The sequence below is a fragment of the Notolabrus celidotus genome, chromosome 1 (genome assembly GCF_009762535.1).
Source record: "Notolabrus celidotus isolate fNotCel1 chromosome 1, fNotCel1.pri, whole genome shotgun sequence".
Taxonomy (NCBI): domain Eukaryota; kingdom Metazoa; phylum Chordata; class Actinopteri; order Labriformes; family Labridae; genus Notolabrus; species Notolabrus celidotus.
This window is the reverse complement of record NC_048272.1, coordinates 14,207,900-14,231,538: the sequence shown is the minus strand read 5'-3', so window position 1 is coordinate 14,231,538 and position 23,639 is coordinate 14,207,900. Positions and strand designations below refer to the sequence as shown.

Genomic DNA, 23,639 nt, shown 5'->3' with positions numbered 1-23,639 from the left:
GTGACTGTTCTGTTTACAGGCATCCGGAGAAACATGGAGGACACCGCTGGCAGTAATCCCCAATCTCTCGGATTTACAGAAAAATTAAAGTCGTGGCTCTCCTGGTCATGGACTTACGTGTGCTTCATTTGGTTGGGCATGGTGCTGATCATGATTTACGTCCTGTGGAGTCCGCTCAAACTGCAGGAAACTCTTACCTCAGGTGAATTAAAGCGGCTGTTAGCTAGCTATTGTTAGCACTCAGGTTTAGCGAGCTGCTGGTTTGACAGTTTTTGTTATCTGACTGATTCAGACACGCTCAGCTTTCTGTGAAGACTGAAGTCGGCTTTTTAAAAACATATTCCAAGCTCATTATTATGCGAATGTGAAATAGTTGCATGCACTCCTGGTGGTAAAAAATTAGTAGTTTATAGTTGAAATACAGATTTGCAGCTTCGGTTAGCTGAGATAATGTCTTTAGCTACATATCTACAACCCTCAGGCTTCATCTGTGTGTTTGCATGTCAGCTAGGGTTTATTGCATGTTTTAATGGCACGTTAACAACAGTGGATAAACGCTTAAAACGTGCCTGGTTGTATTATACTGACTGACTCTTCTTCGTTCTTCAGCATCAGTGTTTTTGAATACACTGACCCCCAAGTTCTATGTGGCTCTCACTGGAACATCCTCCCTCATCTCTGGACTCATCCTTGTGAGTTTTCACTTCAGTTATTTTCTCAATCTGTGGCAATTATGTTATCTTTGTAATAACTACAAAGGCGTACAGCAACTGCTCAGAATATGCTCTAGCTATGGTGTGCAGCATGACATCAGGTTCAACAGCAAAAAGAGTGTTACAATGATTGTGCAATCCAAGGATGATCAAAAGCAAAACTTCCCTTCTTTTTGTATCTCAGATCAAGTGCTTAGTGTAATGGACAAAATCAAATATGTGGGGCACATTATCAGAAATAAATTGTGTGATGATGATGATCTGCAGCGACAGTGCTGTAAACTTTATGCACAGGCTAATATGCTGGCATGTAAATTTCCAATGTGCACAGATAATGTTAAAACAGAGCTTTTTAGAGTTTCCTCTTTATACTGCCCATTTGTGGTGCAGTTACAGTAGAGCTAAAATGAAAAAGCTTCAGGTTGCAGATTGAATTTTCCTTAAACTACCAAGATGGACCAGTGCAAGTTTTATGATTGTATCAATCCATGTCCCTATGTTTCATGCTGCACTGAGAAATTTGATGTATAAATTTATGTGTCGCTTAGCTGATTCAGAAAATGAAAATTTAAGGGAGCTCACTCAGCACACATTAAGTGACACACTGTATTTTTCTTGCTTTTGGAAACATTGGAACAAATGCCTTTTCATGCTTCATTTAAAATGAATGTGTAAATTGTTGTCATATGATCTTTTTATTTATTGCTGGACATGTATTTTACTTATTTTTAGTCTTTTATATGACTCTTGTGCTGATATGGACCTATGGGTCTGAAATTAAGTATATCTAATTAATCTGATTTTAAGCCACTTACTAGACACAGCTCAGTCTAAATTCAGATTTCTTATTCAGCTGCAGCAGATCAGAAACATGGGTGGAAGTATAGTATTAGAATAGTCATTTTCAAATTAAGGGCTTTTATGTGCAATAATAATTCTAAATCATAAACATTGACTCCAGCTCTCTGTCTTACTTGGTGGTTTTAAAACTGTTGGTTAGTGCCTCCATACAGTATTGTTTGGAGCACAATAAGCATCCCTTGATCTCCTTCATGTAACTTTCAGGAAAACCCGAGAGCAAAATTACTCTGATTACATCTGATACTCTGAGATCAAGGTTTGCAAAACTTGTTGGATAGGTCAATTTCTGACAGGGGAAAAGGAAGACATTGGTTCTGGACACAGTGTCTCATGCCTTCTGTCTCTTTAACAGCAATTTGGCCAGAGATGAAAAACCACGGAAGGTAGTTTGTTCCTTTGCAACCCGACAGAATTGATGTTATTGTAACTGCTACCGAAGCTACATTCAGCTTTCTGCTCAATTTCAATTTATCGCTCAGATGTTGTTGTTGTTTCTCTCAGTTCACATCATATTTTCTGCATGAGCAGGGGGGCAATAACAAGACCATCATATGGAACATGGAGGCCAATGAAGTCAGGCTTTATAGTTTCACTTAAGATATATACTTCCACATTTTTTGTTTTGTTACGTCTGCCATCAAATGTGTGAGCAGATGAAGACATAACCAGGATGAGAGGAGAGACGCATTTTTTGTGTTGGGCTTATTGTGGAGTTGTCACCTATGTATATCTGAATTAAGGTATATGTGTGTGTGGATACAAGGAAGGAGCAAGAAGTGGTGAGTTTGTGACATCAATCATTTAAAGGGTCTAGATTAATCTTCAGTCACAGGATGTCAGGGGCTGCTTCTAACCAAACTGTCAATGCCAGAGGAAAATTGTGACAGATGTTGATCTAGCATGACATTTTAGTGGCATTAATTCCAAAATTGACGTTCAGACTAAGGCTGAATCCGATCTGATCCGGGACAGCATATGTGATTGGCCTAAATGTTAGCTGAAAAGATCAGATTCCATGTGGTTTGAACCATACACGCTGTTGTGAGTACAGAAAAAATCAGTCACAACTGAGCAATGAAGTGTGCTTATTGTCGCTTTTCCCTACACTTCAGATCAGTCTATAGTTAATTGTCTTATTTAATTTTGTAAAGCATGCTTTCCCCCATGTGCCTCTCCCCCACAGATATTTGAGTGGTGGTATTTCCGTAAATATGGGACCTCGTTCATTGAACAAGTGTCAGTGAGCCACCTTCGTCCTCTTCTGGGCGGAGTGGAGAGCAGCTCCACCACTGGTCTGTTCACATCAGTAAATGGAGAGGCAGAGCCCAGGCCCAGTGTTTCAGGTATGTAATGCAAAAATATAACAGCAATATAAACTCATAAACGTAAAAGCACTAATCACAACGCCTTCTTTTTGGTAGAGTGTAAAGTCTGGAGAAACCCTCTGAATCTGTTTAGAGGAGCAGAATACAACAGGTGTGTTTAACTCTTGTGTACAGAACAGCTTTACAGCATGCGTTTAAAGGTGCTAAGAATAAATGGTTCATTGTTACTGCAGCCTTACAGAGCATGTTGTTCTGTTGCTGCAAGAGAAGTAACATGCCTTAAGCATTAAAGTAATTATTTCTCTCTGTGCACCACAGGTATACCTGGGTAACAGGGAAGGAACCTTTAACATACTATGATATGAACCTGTCTGCTCAAGACCACCAGACCTTCTTCACAGGAGACACTCCACAGTTAAGGCCAGAGGATGCAGGTGAGTCTGAATCCGCTTCAGTTCTGATTTTCAGTGAAACAGCAAAAAACACAGCAGAGAGACTTCTGTTTTGTCCTCTACAAAGAAAAGAGTGTACATCCTGAGAAGAAGTTTTTCTGGTTCTGTAAATGTTTCTTATTTCTAATTTCTAATCAGAACTGTGAGGTCACATCCGTAATAAGCTTGTGTTCATCATCTCATTACAGTGATGCAGAAAGCCTGGAGAGAGAGGAACCCTCAAGCCAGGATCAGAGCTGCTTACCAGGCCATAGAAATAAACAATGAGTGAGTGATACGCTTACAGTGTTAAGCCTTATTTATATTTCTGCGTCGAATCAATGGTGTAGCCTATGCTGTAGATCTGCGTAGCTCCTGTACCTACGCAGAGGCCTACGCACGCAGCTGACGCGCACCTCCTCCAAAATTTAACCACGCGTCGGCTGGATGCGGACCCCAAGCCCTGTGATTGGTCCGCTCGGCGGCTTTGTGGTTCCGGCTTTTGCTGCATTTCTGGGATCCCAGCGCATCGCCATGTTTTTCATCGCCTCCGACGTGTCCTCTCTATTCTACCCTGTAATCATTGCTGTACAATAAATATGTGGTGCTCATATCCGCGTCAGCTCCTGCTGCGAAGGGGCGACGCAGAAGTATAAACCAGCTTTTATACATTATCACCTTCATTACTGCGTCTTCTGCACTGCAACAGTATCTACAGCTAAAATGAAAATGGAATGCCCCTTTTACATGACTGAACATACGTTTCTATGTACAGATGTGCTGCTGCGTATGTACTGCTCGCTGAAGAAGAAGCCACAACCATCACAGAAGCAGAACGCCTTTTCAAAAAAGCACTAACAATTGGTAAGAAAACACTTGAATCCATTAGCAACTAAACTTACTCGTGATCCTGCCTCTGTGACACACCCTGCCTCACCACCTATTTTTCTGCTCTACATCTCATGTAAGGATGGTTATAAATAAATCAGACTACACCTGTAACAAACCACCTGTGATTCGAGACATATTCAATTATCACTTTGAGCCTTCAGAAGTCCACATGATGAAGTATGAAGCTTTCCCGATACAATTTTTTTTCCTTATTTCAATACCTCAACTCGAGTGCTGGACAAGTCTGAGTACCCCTCTGATTATAGTGTAATGAAAAACACACTTTGTGAAATGTGTTCTTTTTAAAATTCAACATAAGTAACAATGTGTTACATATTTAACATATGTACCATTAACCCTGTATGAGTTTGAAATAATTCAAATAATATTGGTATAATCTGATTCAGATGATTCTCCGATTCTGAAGGAGTCCACACCTAAAGCACCAGGAAACAAGCTGAGCTGGTATAACCAGTGGCTTGATGTTTGAGCCAATTGAATGTTTTCTTAACCTTATATATAAAAAGGTGCCTTAAAAGTGTGGTTAAAACGGTGATTGCCAACATTCTGCCAGCCTGGCTCATGTTAATCGATCTGGTATGTATATAGAGCCAAATTACAACAAATGTTATCTCAAGACTCTTTCCAAACAGAGCAGGTCTAGACTGTACTGTATGATAAATTATCAACAAAGTCCCAACATCAAGACAGGGTAAGATTCAGTCCCATCTTACAGACAGGACTCAGTTTGATCTTGTCTTAATCCACCATCAGCAGAACACTTTGCAGTATTCAGCAAGTTACAGCAGCAAGGACAAACTTCCTTTAACAGGCAGAAACCTCCAGCAGAACCAGACTCATGCTAGACAGATGCAGAAAGAGAGATGGACAGAGACAAGTAACCCCCTATGTGACACTCCCTATGAGCACATACTGACAGCTTTACCTTTTTATTTTACAGTTTATTTATTCCTTTTTGAAAATTAAATATATAACTAAGTGGTTTGTTGTTATAAAATGTCTTATTTTCTATTTGTCATTCACAGCTGGAAAAGATATCAACCTACTGGTATACATTAAACGCAGACTGGCGATGTGTGCACGTAAGCTCGGGCGGATTAAAGAAGCAGTAAAAATGATGAGAGATGTGAGTTCCTATCAGATAATATCACAATGCTAGCTGATGTAGAGTGTAGTTTGCTAACTAATGCCACTAAGTCACTGTCTTCAAAACACTAACAAAGTTTTACTACCATGGTATGTTAATGTATTTGTTTTCTATCTCTTTTTGCAGTTAATGAAGGAGTTCCCTTTATTAGGAATGTTAAATATACATGAAAACCTCTTGGAGGCTCTTCTAGAGCTGCAGGCATACGCTGATGTGCAAGCAGTCCTTGCCAAATATGACGGTAAGACTGAGCCTAATAGAAAAATGTCCAGTTAAGTCTTCTTGAACGGTGACATTGATACACATTGAGACTGAGGGCTCTTTTTTTCTCTGCTTTCGTAGACATCAGTTTGCCAAAATCAGCAACAATATGCTACACATCAGCGCTGTTGAAAGCACGGGCTGTATCAGATAAGTATGTTTCCTTGTAATTCATATTGTTGCACAGCATTCTGCATCAGTATATGATCAAGATAACCGACTTAACCTGTTTTAAAAGGCTGCACCTACAGCGGCGTACAATAACGTGGTGAGCAGTATCTCATGTCAGGCGTGTTGTCTCAGATTTTCTCCAGAGGCTGCGTCGAGGCGAGGGCTGAGCACAGCGGAAATGAACGCTGTAGAGGCCATACACAGAGCTGTCGAGTTTAATCCACATGTGCCAAAGGTAAGAAAGCAGACTAATGAGTGTCACGTAACCTGCATTCCCCATGGCTTCATATTTTAGTATCCTCCAGAAGGTGCGGGTGTTATGCATACAGTTGGAACATATCACTAAATCACAACACTGCGTTGATCTTCCACCCTCTGGTTCATACATACAGTATGTAGCAGTTTGTTGTGCATAACATAAATTAATGAAATTAAAGAAAAAACTACATTTCCCAAGCTGACCAGCTGATGTATACATCCCATCCCAATGGACAAGTAAACTGTAAAACTCTAAAAGGAAAACGTATGTATTGTCAGTGATGTCATCCATTGGTTTCTGAATTGGAGCTTTGATGTCAAATAATGGCTGTCACCATATTGGAATCATAGACTTTATATAAAATGGACAGCGTCGCTCCGCCTTTTCCCATTGTACGGTTTTGAAGCCAAAATATTCCGTTCCAGAACGCAGACATCTTGTACATTTTCTGCAGCCAGAGTGATGTCAGTAGGGAATTTGTGTGTTTCCACGATAACAAGCTGCGCCCTACAGCGTACCGCCCCGAGGTCCTACGGAGTTTCTCTCTACAGCAGCTGTCAATCAAAGCAAACCCGGAAGTAAAACCCCTTTTTTAACCTCTAATAACTAACGAAAAATAAACTTTTCAGAAAAAAGAGGCCTTGAACACAAAACAGTCAAATAATAACTGCATATCACCACAGCATACGGATGTGAGAAACATTCGTACGACATGTATTTATTTTTTAAAGTTTGACCGCAGCCCCATTCAAATGAATGGTGGAGATGGAGTTTTTGATCTATACTGCAGCCAGCCACTAGGGGGAGCAGTTTTTGTGGAAGCCTCACTTCCAGCTGAGCGAGATGACGTCCATTTTTTTTTACAGTCTATGATTGGAACTGCTGACTCAAGCTGACTTTCGGTCAACCTAGCAAGACAAAAAAAAGGCGTTGGGGGTGGGCCTTTAGCCCCATGGCTGACAGCTACAACGTATCCACCTGTCAGTCAAGTAAGCCGCACCTTTAATCATGCCTAATCATCGAAAACTCAATACCTTATTATCTTGAAAACCAATTAGTTGAAAAAAAACACCCCCTGTCCACTGTGTAGGAAAGGGAAATAGGGTATCCTGACCAAAACTGTTATCTTGTACCAGACTGTAAACCTTTATTACTGCTGTAAGATTTGAACATGTATGTTAATTGGGAGCCAGCCAGCCTCAACTGGACCCTTGAGGTATTGGAGTTTTTAGGACTTCTGCTTTGGGGTCATTTTTCATCACTGGAGGTTGCTGCTTGCTCATAATGCCATAAAGGATAATTAATTAAGTATTGCAAAATGCAACCAGATGTAGTGATATATTGTGGTGTTTTTGGCATGCTACACTGGACAAGTATGTATTAGGGAAAGAGACTCATCGATTCCTCTAAGACTGAATGTGTATTGTGACTTGAACATACTTTTTTGTACACTTGACTCTCTGGGCTGAATGCATGCTGCTTGATTTCACCATTCTTGGTTGAATTAGCAGTCCAGAATGAGATTTCTAGCAGTCCTTATTTTAGATAGACTGTATTCTGGCTCACCAGCAGGCGTCACTGTAGGTCTACATCCAACTACACATTTTAGGATGTTTCAGATTTGGACCCAAGATCTAGCTTGGTGTGTGTATAAGCTGCTCATATGGCTTTGGTGAGTTTTGTTTACTCTGTTTAATAGTTAGGTACAATAAAACGGGGAACTATCATTTCATGGGTTTGATTTTGCAACAATTCACTGCTGGAAAAAGGCAATGCAGATTTTTGTAATATATGTACATCATGTGTTTTTACATGTAGGTGTGTTTTAATGTCATTGTTTCGTTGCAGGAAAAATGTGAATGTGCAACAAATTGGTGATTTATTGCCTGACAGAAAGCAGAGCCTTATTCACCTGAAGCAGGTAGACCATAGGACTATACCTGGACAACTCTGTGGCCTTTCAGTTCCCACAGGATTTAGTGTCACACATGCATACACACAGAGTCAGACACAGGCAGCTGAGGTACAGTTTTGTCTCAGTTTAGCCTTTGTAGTGCCTGTTGTTTCATCTCATGGGCTCAGAGTGAAAGGAGAATCTGTGTGTATGTGTGTGTGTTTTGTGCGTGGAAGGGAGGGGATGTCAGCCACCACTTTGATCCAGCCTTTGATTTAAAAAGAAACGCCCTCATCTTCAATGTCTTTCCAACTTTTCCCTCCCCAGAGGCAGCCATCCTCTCTCCTCTCATCACCTACCCTCATCTTTCTTATCCTCTCATGTTCCTTTATCGCCACTCATCCCCTGTTTGAGGCAAAAACTGAGTCTGATATTTGTCACCACAGCCAATTTGACTCAAATGACTTTTGTAAGTTATGGAAGAGCTGAAATACATTATAAAATTCGTAGTTCACCTTGCTTAGATTATGATTGGTAGTCTCATATTTCAGTGTTTGACTGGCATCTGTGGGGATCAAAGGAGTGGGGGGCGTTGCTTTGTGTTGTCTGGCACTTCTCAATGATGAGTGCACCTGTGGCTGTGGCCTTTTCAGACCCGCGCTGGCTTGTTGCCTTTAAAGTAGAATCCAGAGGGGACTTTTCCTCAAAGTTCCCAAGAGCCTTGCTCTGTTCTGTGGTATAAATCAAACTCTAGTTTCTAAAACAATGTAGAAATCAGCTAAGAAAACAAAAGACCTTTGTGTAAGACTTCAACTAATGAATACTTTCATTATATGTTAATCTATTTGGATAATTGAATAAACTAAATAATATAAACTGTGTCAAAAATTGTTCCAACTAAAAATCATACAAATCTAGAGTTTATAAAAGTGTCAAAACATTATCAAATCATAGAGGTTGATGCATAAAGGCCGAGATTAATTCATTAAGAAGTCAAGGCTGATTCTAATTAACCACCTTTCAGCTGTCAATGTTATAAACACTGATGACAGTGAAACACAATGATGTAATATTCAACTGAGGAAATCGTTTGACATTTGGCAAATACATGCAATTACACTTTAACGAGAGTCAGATTCAGAGGCTGATATCAATTTATGCCGTTCTAAAAACACAGCAGGTAGCTTAGCTTAGCATGCAGACTATGGGCTTCATAGTTTGAGACCGGAGGTTACCGCTTGTGTGTAACGAGTCAAGATAATGTTACATTTTCACTTTCTTAATGAACTTGTGAAAAATATTGTACTTTTTTATTCCAACTTGTTGGGATTTACCTGTACATGAAAAAAGTTCATTTCTATACCACTTCTAAAAAGATTTGATAAAACCTTTATCCGTCTTATAGAAAGGAAATAACAATCAAGCAAATTATAATGTATGGGATCCATGTAAGAGTATGAAGCCTTACCAGATATCAGTGATCCAATGAACCGGGGAAAATAGAGTGAAGCAGTTTTGCCAAACGGAGTCCATGTGGGGTTATGTTTTTACATCTAATAGACAGTATATCAGTCGGCCTTGTTGGCCCAAAGGTTAGATATTTGTATTTGCAACAGGAGGGTAACTAGGTTGGTACAATCTGGTCTTGGAAAAAGTGAAAAATGTGTCTCCAGTGTAAACGCTCAGGATCAGACATTGGTTGTTTAACTGATGTAACTGGTTTGAATGTATGTTTCTGTTTGAGTGTGGAAAAGTTATTTTTTTTATTTTTTTTTTACATCAAGTAGAGGTTGAGGGGTAAAAAAAAACAGCTATCCAATGGACTTCTGCCAAATTGTCCACGTGGATTAACTAAGGACCAATGTTGGGTCAAGCATTAAGTGTGTGGGTCTTTTATCAAGCATGCCAAGGAGATTATATATGAATCTATTTCATGCAAGTCTACATCACATGAGCTTATACAAACTGCCCAAAAAGCTGTACACACAATAAACCCACTTAATCACAAACGCTTCAGTCTGTTTCAGCGCCGTCCTCCTCCCTAATGACCCTTTACCTAAACGCCTCTCCTCATTTCGCCCCTTTTTACCTCCTCCCCCGCTTTATTCCCCTCTCCTCCTCATCTTCTTGTCCTTCTTAATTTACCCTTCTCCTCCTCCACCCATTTCTCCATCATTCTGTCTATTCCAATCAGCTTCTCCACCAGCCAGTGGTTAAGGAACAGTCAGTGTGTCGGATTCTTGATAGTCGATCAAGTGTTTGCTCTATCTGAATCTGCATTGCGTTTTCATGTTCAACCGCTTTGGTCCATGCAAGCACATTTTGAAGCAGCCTGGGTGACCCAAACCCATCTACCTTGCTAGTTTACTCCACTTTGGAAGGCAGTTTCTCATCTCACCTCATTCAGGTTGACATGTTTTCATCTAGATTGCCTGTGAAGGCCGTGAAATGGCGACCTTTGCTTAGTTTACCTTTGAAATTGGCTTTTTGGTTTGTAAATTGATACAGGGTAATAGTCCGGGGTTTGTATTGAATTAAGATGGATGAGGTTTGATTCAGACAAGGAGAACGGGGTCTTTGGTTGGAGTACACACTGTTGGTTTTCTGAATATGTCCACTCCCTCAGCGGAGTTTACATGAGCTAGAAGTTTTGTTCACTGACTGTATGAAATTCTTAATCTTTGTATGTCTAACACCAACACCTGTTAGTCTATATGTAAATTATCTTACCGTATACATGTGTGTTTGTCTGACCCTTACAGAGCTACAAGGCTGATGTCATTGTTGCTTGTGTGTCCCATTGTGCGAGGCATAGTGCTGCAGATTAGAATCAGAAGGCAGCTTATGAGTTATGCTCTGGGCTTATGACTGCCCAGGATAAAAGGAGAACACATGAAACTCAATCCCTTCATCAAAGAGGCGACGGGGAGTGGAGAAGCAGGCCGAAGAACGAGAATGAGGCGAGGGGAGGGAGGTGGGCAGGCCAGCAGAGGACTGAGGTGTCACCAGGTCTAATGCCATGGCATGCGAGGAAGGACAGCTGAGCAGCCAGCCTCTCTAAATTGTTAATCTTAAAACACAGAGGACCCCAGAAACACATGGGTGCCATATCTTTGATCAGCAACAGAGCAATACTAAGACAGAAATGTGTGTAAAATTTTAAAAACTCTTAGGACTGCCCCATCAAAGTCGAACCGTTTGATTTGTTATTTTGGGAGAACTAGAGTTGACATATCTTGGAAGTCAAAGATCTACACTGTTGACTTTTAGCTTTGTTGTTACTAGCAGAACAATGAAGGAGTAACAGCATAACGCTTCTTTAAATGATCCTTCTCTTTTCATAGTTCACAAGGTTTTTACTCGGAGTAGAAGTGTCTGCAGAGGTCTCCTCCTCTCCTAAAACAAGTAGACTCTATGATTTAAACCAAAAGAAAATCCAATTTCTAAAAAGAACTTAAAAGTTAGAAATAATTGTTAGTCCCGAGCTAATCAGCCAACAAGATGCAAGCATGGGGTTTCACAATGGGCTTGAATTATGATTGTTTTAAGGTTAGAATGTTAGTGTTCATCATACATGAGACTTTAACTGGGAGCGAAATTATCTGCAGAGGTCTCCTCCTTTAACAAAAAAAACAACCTGGTAATAATTGTAAATAGCACCAATTGAAGCCATTGGTAAAAACAAACTTTGTATTCAGAGCAAGTGGCAACCTCCGGTCTAAAAATATGAGTCCAATGCGGAAGTGCTAAAACTGCAGTTCATCGAGGATCCGCTTGAGGCTGGTTCCGAAAGTACCGGAAACCACATACACACCAATTCAAAAAAGAAGATCTTTACAGCAGAAATAAACATGTTTACAGCCTGGTACAAAAGACGAGTGTAGTCTGGATAGCTCATTTCTCGATCGGCACACACTGTATGGGGGGGGGGAATTTTTTTTCTAACGGTGCAATTTCGAAGATGTTGAGATTATGAGTCTTCCAATGAGGCACAGCTGACTTGATTGACAGGCAGGAACTCTATAGCTGTTGGCTAGGAGGCTCAAAGCCCGCCTCTTTACGTCACAATCGCTCGACAGCAGCAATATGGATGCCGCCGACGATTGGCCTCAAAACAGCGCTTCAGAAACAGATGGGTGACGTCACAGATACTGCGCCCATATTTTATGCAGTCTATGATTCAGAGTGACAAATTGTGTTGCGCAGAAAAACTGCAGTTCCTCAAGTGTCCACTCGAGGCTGGCGCCAAACACTAATGTTAAAATGCATTTTTTTTTACAGAAAAATGAAACATTTTTAAAGCTATTTACAAAAAAAATGTCTGAGGAGGTCATTTTTAATATTTGTACACATTGCATGGGGGGCTACCAAACCCATCTCTAGAAGCCAGGGGGGATGCTTGGAACACATCTGAAAAAAAAGAATCATCTTGCATCTGGGGCCTAGGCTTTTGAATGCCAAAATTTGATCACAACAGTAGACAGCACTGCCTGTATGTAATGAGTGGGTACTCCTCATGACTGAGGCCAGCTGTTGCTCACAACTGCAGTGCCTAAGGGATTAAAATGTAGAGGTACAGTGATTTTCTGAAACAGAGTGGTTAAAAAGTAAGCTAGACGCAGAGTTATGTTGCGGATTTGAAGATAACAGTACAGAGTCGTTCAAAAGCTATCACTGTACTGAAACATGGTGTCAGAGGGTGTAATGTCCGAGGATGGTATGGCTTGAAAGACTTTCTTGAAAAAGCTAACAGACAAAATCTTTGTGGTTCCAGAGACCCTGCTTCTAAGAGAATGACAGGAGAGAGTGTGAAAAAATGGGACTAAAGTATGTTCATAACCAGAGCTGTAGCCTGATGACTAATAAACTACGCTTTGTTCTCTTTTTTTTAGTATCAATGGCAAACACAAATACCATTGAGCTTCATTTACACACGTGATTACATTTGAATGAACTCTAAATGCAATAGTTTAATGTAAAATACATTGAAAACATCCATCCATCCATCCATCTTCTGCCGCTTATCCGGGTCCGGGTCGCGGGGGCAGCAGCCTCAGCAGGGAAGCCCAGACACTCCTCTCCCCGGCCACTTCCAAGATACAAACTATATATATTTATATCCAAACTAATAAAGTGGTCAGATGATTATTACAGGCAGCGCTTATAAAAAGTCTGACAACCATGTGTCTTCATGAGCCTTGGGCAGCTGATAATGAAGTTTGGATTAGCTCTGGTCTGACAAAAAAAATGATTGGTAAGTTTAAGACTTCAACTGAAGTGCCAAATCCAATCAGTCTGAAATAATTTTCCTCTGATCAGCCTTTAAAATTTTAAATTTTATCTTTGAAATATGTGTGTTTAAAACAAAAAAAGAGAGTCTCACTTATAAATCATGAAATTATTCAAGTGTAAGTTGGGCCCCAAATTACACTCACCTCTCCACTCGTCATGTGATCCTTCACACTGCTCCTGAGGTGTTATATAAGATAAATGTATGTTATTTGATCAGTTATGGCAGTTTTGTGCTACTCTACAGCAGAGAAGTCACAGGTTAGCTCTGTAGCTGGCTTGCTGCCTAGAGAATGGTGAAAGGGTAGTTCTCAGATAAAAAAGCAGGCCGACATGGTGAGGAGGATGAAGGCAGACAGTCAAATCTCTTGGCTGGAGCAGTAAGGGAATGATTTAAGTAAGTCAGGCAGGATAAGTGAGAGGGCAAACGAGCAGCTTCTGGGTGTTTCTGGCTGCAGATCCTTGGATGCTAAAACGGAAAGACAAGAGGTCGGAAGACGTGACAGTCTAGTGGGATGGCCGGGTGAAGTGGTGTGTTTACACCTGTTGGGTGGTTTCAAGCGTGATTGAGCCTTTACACAAGGAGGTAGCAGATAGGGAACAAGCAGGAGAGAGGTAGGTGGTCTTGACTGTGTGTCGAGAGCATAGAAGTAAGGATAAAGCTATAGTGCCGCATTGAGATGAAGAAAGCATAGCGATCGTTTGAGTCAGTAATGAGGAGGACAGTGGATGGATGGTGTAAAGGGAAAAATGGATGGTAATTAGCTTAATTGTTGTGACACACTGGGTGTGCAAAATTGTTGAGAATTTTGCATCTGACATTCGTTTGCATTGGTACGCCAGAGACAAGTGAGAAAAACAATGCTGGCTTTCTTGCTGACAGTTAAGTAGTTTAGTTCAGATGTGGGTTTGAGGTAGAGGTGGCTAGAGTAAGATATAGACAAAGAGCTCCAACATGGTACATTCCTGTGCACAAATACAGATGCTTTTCAGATTTACAGCATTGCTGTATTCAGTAATGTGCAACCCCAAAAAACTTTAAGCAGTTTGGGTGTTGCAACCAAGGATGCTGTCCCATTCCATTTGGGCTCAGTTCTGCTCAATACAAGAATTGCTACGTTTGGCTAATGCATGACTGTGGCCAGTCTTACCTCTGGATCACACAGCAGTGTAACAACATGAACTGGCTTAGACGAACTGTTGAACAGAGGCTTAAAGATCAGTTTCTGCAAAAATGGCAAGGTGAACTGGATGAAATGACATCATGTGATTCATGTGTTCAATTTAAACAAGATGTAAAACTAGAAAAATATTTGTTATTTGAAAACCAGAAGTATAGACAGGCTATCTGTAATTTTACTGGAAGGTATAAAGGCCTGGATAGAAAAGATAGGATTTGTAACCTTTGTCACAATAATAGTGTGGGCGATGAGTACCATATTTTATTTGAATGCAGGAACACAAGCATTCTGAATAATATAGAGGGTCATACCCAGGTATTATTTCAAACGTCCCTCTGTGTTTAAATTAATTATACTTTTGCAATCAGATAAGCCAAAACTTATCTGTAAATTGGGGGTTTTCTGAAGAATGTCCTTCCATTGTTTAAGTAAGGACTGCTGTACTTCAACCATGCCGTGTGCCATCATTATATTGTTTTGGTTATTTTAATTTAGGTTCTGCGGCTCCATACCATGTGATCATGGTCTGAGCATCAAATTAAAATTAAATTAAATGAAATATAACAAAAGGACCTGTTGCCATTGTCCATATGCATGGACATTAATGAGATTGTCGCCTCTGTATTCAGACGGGAACACAACTGAAGACTCTAGGAATGAGACCCATCATCATCTGTTGACTATTCTGGGCATGGAAAGGGCCCAGTTAGAACCTTTGGGGACTAACATAAGCAACCTCCACTAGTGTGAAAGAGCCCATGTTGAGTTCATGCCAGCTAAACTAGATGCAGATTTTTGCCTTCATGTAGTATTTATTTGGGGTGTGAAGAGGTTTACACCAGCCCCGTCAGGTAGTGTGTGTAAGCACAGCATGGTGCTTAGAGACAAATGTTAACACCTGTATACTATGCTCTTAAGAACAATACTTACACACTTGTGCTTAGCAGATCTAATGTTTTGGCTGCAGCTGATGGGTGGGTAGTGTTACAGGTATTTGGTCATTGACCAAAGTACTGGTCAAATTGGATGGGGGTTGAAATGACTAAAGATAATCAGATGGATTATAATTTAGCTAGAAGAAAAGACAGATGGCATGTCTTTTCTTCATTAAATTGCAATCCATCAAACACTAGTTGAGAAATTCAACAAATAAGGCAGACCAGCAGTCTGAGTCCTGTGACTTGGGAGAAGGCTCATATCTTACAAGTTTAAAGAGCATGACAGAGGGCAGGAGAAAGACAGACAGAGATGAGCCAGGTCGAACGGTCTTTTGGCAGGCTGTGATCATGAAGGCATAAGTGGGGAAAGAGGGTACAGCAGGGGGAGATGGGTGAAGCGGCACGGTCTGGCTGGTTAGATGGATGGATGGCTCGCTGGCTGGCTGAGCCTGTGACCATGGAAGGGATTAGACGGGATTAGCTGTGGGGTAACCTTCCCAAAGTGTCAGTCTGAGATCCAGAGCGCTGTGAAGCTGGCCGCCTGGGAATCCAGCGCAGGGGCCCCAACCCTGCACAGGGGTTTTGTTTAACACAGACCCCTGCCACACTGGGCACCACAGATATAAAGTACATAGAGTGGCAGGTTCGTCCAAGCTGATAGAGACCTGTCAAAAATCTATCTATTGACAGAGCTGGGCCTCAATTAGATCATTTTATCACAGCAAATCAGTAGACAGTATTCAGACTTATTTTTAGATTGGTGGTCTTCTTTGTTTTAGAAAACCTGAACTGTTCTATAGGTCGTAATTCTGGGCTGTAGGCCTTGTCAGCACAGTGAACCGGCTGACTCTCTGGGACAAACTTACACAGAAGAGAAGAGGAAGGAGGGGCGAGCAGGGGGATGTTACACATTCATGGTATGAATGTACTGTACTGTAACAATAACACACACTCGGAGAGCTTTGGAAAGCGTTTCCCTCCCACCTTGAACAATTGCAAAAGAAGGCTGTCAACAAATACCTCACATGAAGAAAATATGTTTTCAGTCTGTTGGGAGTCAACCAGTGGGAGTTGCTCAACAAAATAGAATAAGTGAGGTGCTGATGGAGAAACACAGCAATGTGAGTGAAACAATTAAAGCTGCATTCATCGTTTTTTGGCCACAAGGGGGCAGACTTTTGAAACTGAAGAAGAGTTTTTATAATTTCCTACTTCACCTTCGACCTGTTGAATCTAAAATTGTTTAAATTAGCCTGTATTGTATTTGTGGTTTTGTTTAGCCTCTTACAAAAAAGGTCGGAGGAGAAAGGATGGTTTCTTTTTTTTAACTTGCAACATTTATGCAATTAAGGCTGATGGAGAGGGAGCAGTGAGACTGGCAAAATAAGTCTCATAATGGTTGCAAACAATCGATGTTGCAACAACATGCTAGCATCTTTGCAAGCCAGGGTCATCATGCTGATTATAAAAGTTATTACACCACAGTTATGGCCAAACAAACAGTTCACAAGTAGTCACCAGACGGACTTCGATCGCTCTTGTTGAAATGAATGATTGCACATTATCAACGATTTTGACAGTGGTACGAGTAAGATGCATCTAGAGTAGACATTTCTGCCGTTCTGAAACAAATTGTTGAATCGTAAACTCACCAGAAGTCTTTTGTCTCTTCCTCTCCCTGTCTGCAGTACTTGTTGGAGATGAAGAGCCTGATCCTGCCACCAGAGCACATCTTGAAGAGGGGTGACAGCGAGGCAGTAGCATACGCTTTCTTCCACCTGCAGCACTGGAAGAGAGCAGAGGGAGCCTTAAACCTACTACACTGCACGTGGGAGGGCAGTACGTATCCATTTCATCTCTACTACCTTATTCCATTTCTTGTTACTCCTTTTTTCAAAGAAAACATTTTCATTCAGTATTTCAAAGAGCCAGCCTTTTCTTCGTCTTAGGCCAACTACGCTTAGACACTCTTCTTATGATTATACGAGGATGAGATCATTGTTCCAATGAAGCGGATGAAGATTGTTATTGTTATATTTTATTCATGTTAGCATCTTGTCACTCAATTTAAGATTTTTGTTACTCGGATGATTCCCTGGAAATTGTGTCAGCCTCTTCCAGACATAGTTACATAATCTAGTTCCGGTTTTAAATAATTTCCCATTCAACATGAGTCATATTGGGTGAGTATTTATCTTAGTTTAACTTCTTGTCTGCTTTTGCAGCCTTCAGGATAATTCCCTATCCACTAGAGAAGGGTCACCTGTTTTACCCCTACCCTGGATGCACAGAAACAGCAGATAGAGAGCTACTGCCCTGTAAGTACAATCGCTTAACTGCCCCCAGTGTGACTGTGAAATCAATCAGCACCTCACTATTTAAACCCTGTGTTTCTCTTGTTTTCATTTCTCTGCAGCGTTTCATGAGGTGTCTGTGTACCCAAAGAAAGAGCTCCCCTTCTTCATCCTCTTCACAGCAGGCCTTTGCTCCTTCACTGCCATGCTGGCCATGCTCACACATCAGTTCCCTGAGCTCATGGGTGTCTTTGCCAAAGCAGTAAGTGCTCTAACAACACGTCTTTATTTCATGTCAAAAGCTCCATGTGTTTATTAATATTAGTATTTCACAAGTTTGAACCTGATGTGTGTCTAAAAAGGCTGACTGGTGGTTACAGCTTCAATTAATGTCTAATATTTGTGTGTCTATAATTTAAAATGTGTGGAGTTTGTAACCTGAATCTTTTGACCTTTCCAGTAATTGCTGGCTTCCATCACTGTCAGTAACACTGGAGGCTCATGGGAGTCGTAGGCCTATAAAGTCTATGTTTCCCGCCAAAACAAGCTGTTGTCCAAGTTAAGCTATCAGTGACCACAGCTGATTAATGCAAGCTTATCACCAAAGCCAACACGGCCTGCAGCCCAAAAGATTTCAAATCTGTGAATGTGGGCACAGCCTTTCTTCTTCTGTTTATGTATCATCGTAGTGTTGTGTTGTCTGTTTTTAGCCGGTCTGGCACACTCCATACTCTGGCTAATCCTTGTTTATGGTCATGTTGTTTATTAGGGCCTGCCTCGGCATAGACTCGGAGCAAAAACAAGGCCACAGAGAACATCTAGTGCTCTTCCTTTTGTTATGGGAAAGATTGAGTGCAGATAGGATTTTTACAGCAGCACCAGTGAGCCTGGTTTGTGTAATGCTCAGATGGAGAGCATGAAAACTATTGAGGGAGGAACACAGAGGTCCTCTCCGCCTTCTGAGGAGAAACAGATTTTCTTCTGAATCTGCTGCTCTTTATCAGGAGATCCAAGCAAGGCAAGACAGCGGTGGCTGCGGTAGTACTCGTCCTTCCCTATTATTTATGGAGACCAGACTTGTACAGCATAAGAGTCACACGTGTTTCAGATATGAAATGGAATTAGAGGAGTACTTGATTTGCACTTGGCTGGCCTGGCTGAACGCCCACTTATGAGACTGTAAAAGTGTCAAGTGTATCAAGCACACCTAAAGTAGCTTCAGAAAGAAACTATATTTTAATATTTCACAGGGCATGTCACTGATACTAGCTTATTTAAATCACTTACATAGACATTTCAACCTTTTGATGTACAAATACATAATACACTATACGATCTGGAACTTTAACATTACATGTAAATAGATGTATAGGCTGCTGGTTATTATAAAAGAGATGTTGAGATGCGCCATCTGTGTTCTAAGTTCAAAGACTATATAGTATGAACAGCCGACAAAAAAAAAGAACATTCAAAGTAACTCCTGAATACGGGGCTACGGTGGCCTAGTGGTCTAAGCGCACCCCATATACAGAGGTTATAGTCCTCGTCACAGCGGCCACTGATTCAACCCCCAGCCTCAACCATTTGCTGCATGTCTTCCCCCGCTCTCTACTCCCCACATTTCCTGTCTCTCTTCAGCTGTCCTATAAATAAAAGGTGAAATAAAAATATAATATAATAAAAAAAATTTAAAAATCCTAAATATAGAATGGGTATTTCTGATTTTGATTAGATGTGTATTATCTAAAAAGGATATGCTTTACTTCCATTGAGAGATCTAGTTCATGGATGGGTTGGAATTCCATTGCATTAACAGTCTATTGGATTATATACTGTCACTCTAATGATGATGTGTGATAATGGTCAAAATACATAAATTATATTGAAATACACTTTTTTATGGGGTACCCATGCACTGAGGCCATCGCCCTTGTCGCAGAGATTGCAGGCTCCATTCCAACCTCGACCATTTACTGCATGTCCTCCCCCACTCCCTACTCCCCACATATTCTGTCCCTCTTCAGCTGTCCTTTATAATAAAGGCAAAAATGCCCAAAAATATAACTTAAAAAAAAAAGAAATACACATTTTTTTTAAGGTCATATAAGCGTATTAATAAAGTTACCAAGTGGCAACGTCCAATGTTAAAAAATGAAGCCAATGTTGAAGTGCAAAAAAAACGCAGTTCTCTGGGTGTCCACTTGAGTCTTGCTCCATAAGCCAATGAATCCTCAATAACACCCATGTTAAAACGTCAATTTTTACAGCAAAATTAAACATATTTGCACTCCAGTTATAAACATCTGTTTTAATTTTAACACAGCTGAAAGATATAAAAAAAATTGAATATAGAGAAGTACAGCTGAGTTGGACACATTGTAGCCGTTTGCTGGGAGGCACGGCCAACCTTAACTCCACCTCTATAACTGTGTCTAGATGATTGAAAGTTTGGATTAGTTAGCTTTTACAGTATGGCGCCCACCACTGTTGGGCTTCAAAACATCTCTTCAGGAACCAATGGGTTACATACAGAAACTACTTCCATGTCTTTGAGACGCACCAGCAGATTTAGTTTTTCCCAATGATACGACAAAGACCTTGTCGTTAGTTTAACTCATACATTAAAAATCTGTTTTATAAGGATGATTATTTTGCTTTTGAGGTATGACTTGCTTTCAGCCATCTCCTTCAATCATTTTTTCCTCTTTTTTCTTATCCCTTCGACTATTTAAATACTGAAAGCAAAAACAAAGAATGACTGATTTGATGTTTAAAAGTGTGTTATCACGTAAATCATGGCTAATATAAAGTTTATCCACCAGATCAGATACATATATTGAACTGACAGTAATGTTTCTAAAAAACGTATTGAAAATGATTATACTGAGGCAATGCTGCTTTGGCTGTCTCTGTCCTGCACTCGAGGAAGTTTCTGGATTACACACATGTAAATGTTTAGCTTGTGACCGCCCTGCTGCAGATGTATAAAGTAAATAATGCTTTACATCAAGAACAAATTTCATAAACTCTGTGCTCTGTGTGTGTGTGTGTGTGGGGGGGGGGGGGGGGGGACTTGTGCTTTTCCTGTTTGTTTGTTTTCACTTTTGCTTTTTCCTTTAGAAAAGTAGTTAAGGTAAATAAGGAAATGCCCTTTGAGTTGGAATAAATAAATCAATTTTTCTCTGTGAAATACTAGGCTTGGTTACTTTATTTGTGTGATTTGTTAAAGGGTTTGGCTTTAAATTTATCTACAAATAGTTGGGAAAGGTTTTTACTGAACACTCATTCTTCTTCTCCTCCCTTTCAGTTCTTCAGCACACTCTTTGCTCCCCTGGGTTTCTTCGCAGACAAGATGGAAAGCTTCATGCCGTCCAGTTTTTGGCACCAGCTGACTCGAATCTGACCCCATCTCATACACACAAACACTCACACACACACTCACACAACACACACATGTACACACCAATACCACTCCAAGCCCTCAGACAAAAAGTGTTTGCTCTCCTGTCTTCAGCATTACTGTCCACTAGCTGCATTGTTACTGATTATGTTGGCTGAGGTTGTATCAACACGCCAATACCACTCTTAAGATGCTCTCCCACACTGTTGAGCAGCCAGTGTTTTTCCAAGACCACATTTAGTGAATAACATTTGCAACGATTTCACAGGGTCGTTCATTTCTACTTGTGTTCAAATTGGGCAATTTGAAGTTTCTAAGTATCCCACAAAGCTTGGCTGCAGACTCTCTTGTACAAAACTAAATAAAAATCTTTTGGGATGCACTGCCTTCAGTACGTAAAAGCTAAAAACTGCATCTTCTTGATGGTCCTCAAACTATGGTTCAGTTAGATGAATTTGCTTCGGCTGACAAGGCAGAAACAGGAGAAACCTCTAATAATGAACATGTAACTATTATGATCCCCTCCTTCGTCCCTGAATTAGATCCCATTGAGTATTTTGGATGGGAACCTGAGCGTCCTGTATCAACCCACCGCAGACATCCACTAAAGCCAATATAAAAGTCTGTAACATCTCCTAAAACCAGAGCTGTGATTTACAGCCTCCAAGTGCCTGCAGTGTATACAACGCCTCTGCGGTTCAACAGTTGTTACCATGGCATGACACCTCAGCACTATATCACTGGGGCAACCACCGCCCCCTCAACATCAAAAATGTAAATGGGATCATCTCTGGTCACAGTTAGGTCTCTAATGGTGTAACTCGTTTGTGTTGATTGCACGACAGATCATTCGAAGTCTGTTTGTCAGTGTTGCAAAATGAAAAACAAGAGGCTCAGTAATTACAGAAGTTCCATATGTACTTACGACCACGTAGAGAAGCACTGGAAGGAAGTGGGCAAAAATGTACCAATTTGCTTGCCCTGCATTTAATTGGCTCTGTTCATGTTGCTAGAAATTTCGTGACACTGCTGTAACTGGTTTGGTTCCTGGATAGTTGCTACACACAAGATAGCTGCAACAATGTAAGGGCCTATGTCCACTGGCAAAAGTTTGAAGCACTCCAAGTGCAAAAAAAGTCAGCTATGTTTTTTGTTGCTGCACTGTCGGCGCACTCAGTTGAAAACAGTTGAACTTTGGTAACACCACCACTTTTGTCAGTGTCACTTTTACATTGACCAATGGAACTTTCTGATTTCAACTTAGTCAATAACAATCATCGTACAAATTAAACTAATCATGCTTGTTTTTTTTTGTGCCGTCCAGGTCTAGACCGGCTTGTAATACAACAACACAAGGACAACTTTTGTGATCTAGCAACTCTAGGCGGTGTTGAGAAGCAATCTGAAATTGAGGTTGGCGCTGTCAATGCATAAAACGTGTCACTAGGCACAGGCCCTAAAGTTAGCATCCAAAAATGACAGTCCTGCACTACACATGTAACAAAATTGATTACAAAGTGCCTTCAAGTACAACATATACGCATCTGGTATTTCCTGCACCTGCAGTATTGATGTTAAGTTTGGTGCCAATTCTGCTTAATTTGGATCACATCAATTTGGCAATTAGATACCATCAATATTCACTCAACGATTTTCTTTATGACGACCAAGGAATTAGCTTTTTATCATGTAGGAGCCAAGTCAGAAAACATGACAAAAACAGGAGGTTGCTTGTGACAAAATGAAACACGCAGACCTGTTTACAGTAATATGTTAAGGTCTAGTTTATATTTTCTGTTACCCTGGTTTACTTTAAACTTATAAATCAAATTTTATTTCTACTGTGGCCTGTGATATTTGTGTGTTCAACTTCGTGACACCAGAAATGTCTAATTTTGTAGCAAGCAGCTGAAATGTAAGAGTACGTGCTGAAGACAGGAGAATGCTGGATGGATGTAACAGCCTTGGAAGAGTTTGAAAGCAAAACTCAAATTAAATTGCTCTAACAGTGCTTTTGTCTTTTGTGTTTTATTTTCTTTGGGGACCTTGTTTGAGTGTTTTAAAAATGCAAAATGATTTTTGATCCTGAAAGCAAACTACTTTCAGCATCAAGTGGGCAGCATATTCAAATACTTAACTTTTGTATGCTGGATGTAATTTTCCTTCCTCTTTTAAATCACTGCTGTATTGACAGCAAGCTGGTATCTTGTTCAAGGACAAACAACTCACTCTGCCAGCCTGCTGCATAGCCTGGACTATATAAAGCCAAGAGCCATCTTTATGATTACACCACTCCACCACCATCAGCAGATGCTTCTGTGTGGCATGTTCCCAGTGAACCACTGATGCCATAATCAGACTCTGTACACTCATGATGAAGTGGTGAGCAGCAGTAATGAGAATCACTGCGGAGGACTGTTGACGGATGCTCAAGTGTTTGATCTCAGTGCCAGAGAATGGTTTCATGCTACATATAAAACATGAATAGTTCATTGACCTCTATAGCTAAGTATATCAAAGTCAATAGAATGTGAAAAAAAGATTTAAAAAGCAGTGATATATA

General features: G+C 40.6%; 1 protein-coding gene across 1 annotated transcript; it reads left to right on the top strand.

The window, feature by feature from the left end:
• Nucleotides 1-23,087, top strand: st7l (suppression of tumorigenicity 7 like). The gene is made up of 15 exons (XM_034680844.1): nucleotides 1-202; nucleotides 610-692; nucleotides 2,758-2,917; nucleotides 2,996-3,050; nucleotides 3,218-3,333; nucleotides 3,540-3,618; nucleotides 4,106-4,194; nucleotides 5,268-5,368; nucleotides 5,516-5,630; nucleotides 5,732-5,804; nucleotides 5,954-6,056; nucleotides 17,071-17,221; nucleotides 17,608-17,700; nucleotides 17,799-17,938; nucleotides 20,984-23,087. The coding sequence occupies exons 1-15, from the start codon at nucleotides 34-36 to the stop codon at nucleotides 21,077-21,079; spliced, it is 1,623 nt and encodes a 540-aa protein (XP_034536735.1). The 5' UTR covers nucleotides 1-33; the 3' UTR covers nucleotides 21,080-23,087.
• Nucleotides 23,088-23,639: the final 552 nt, after the last annotated feature.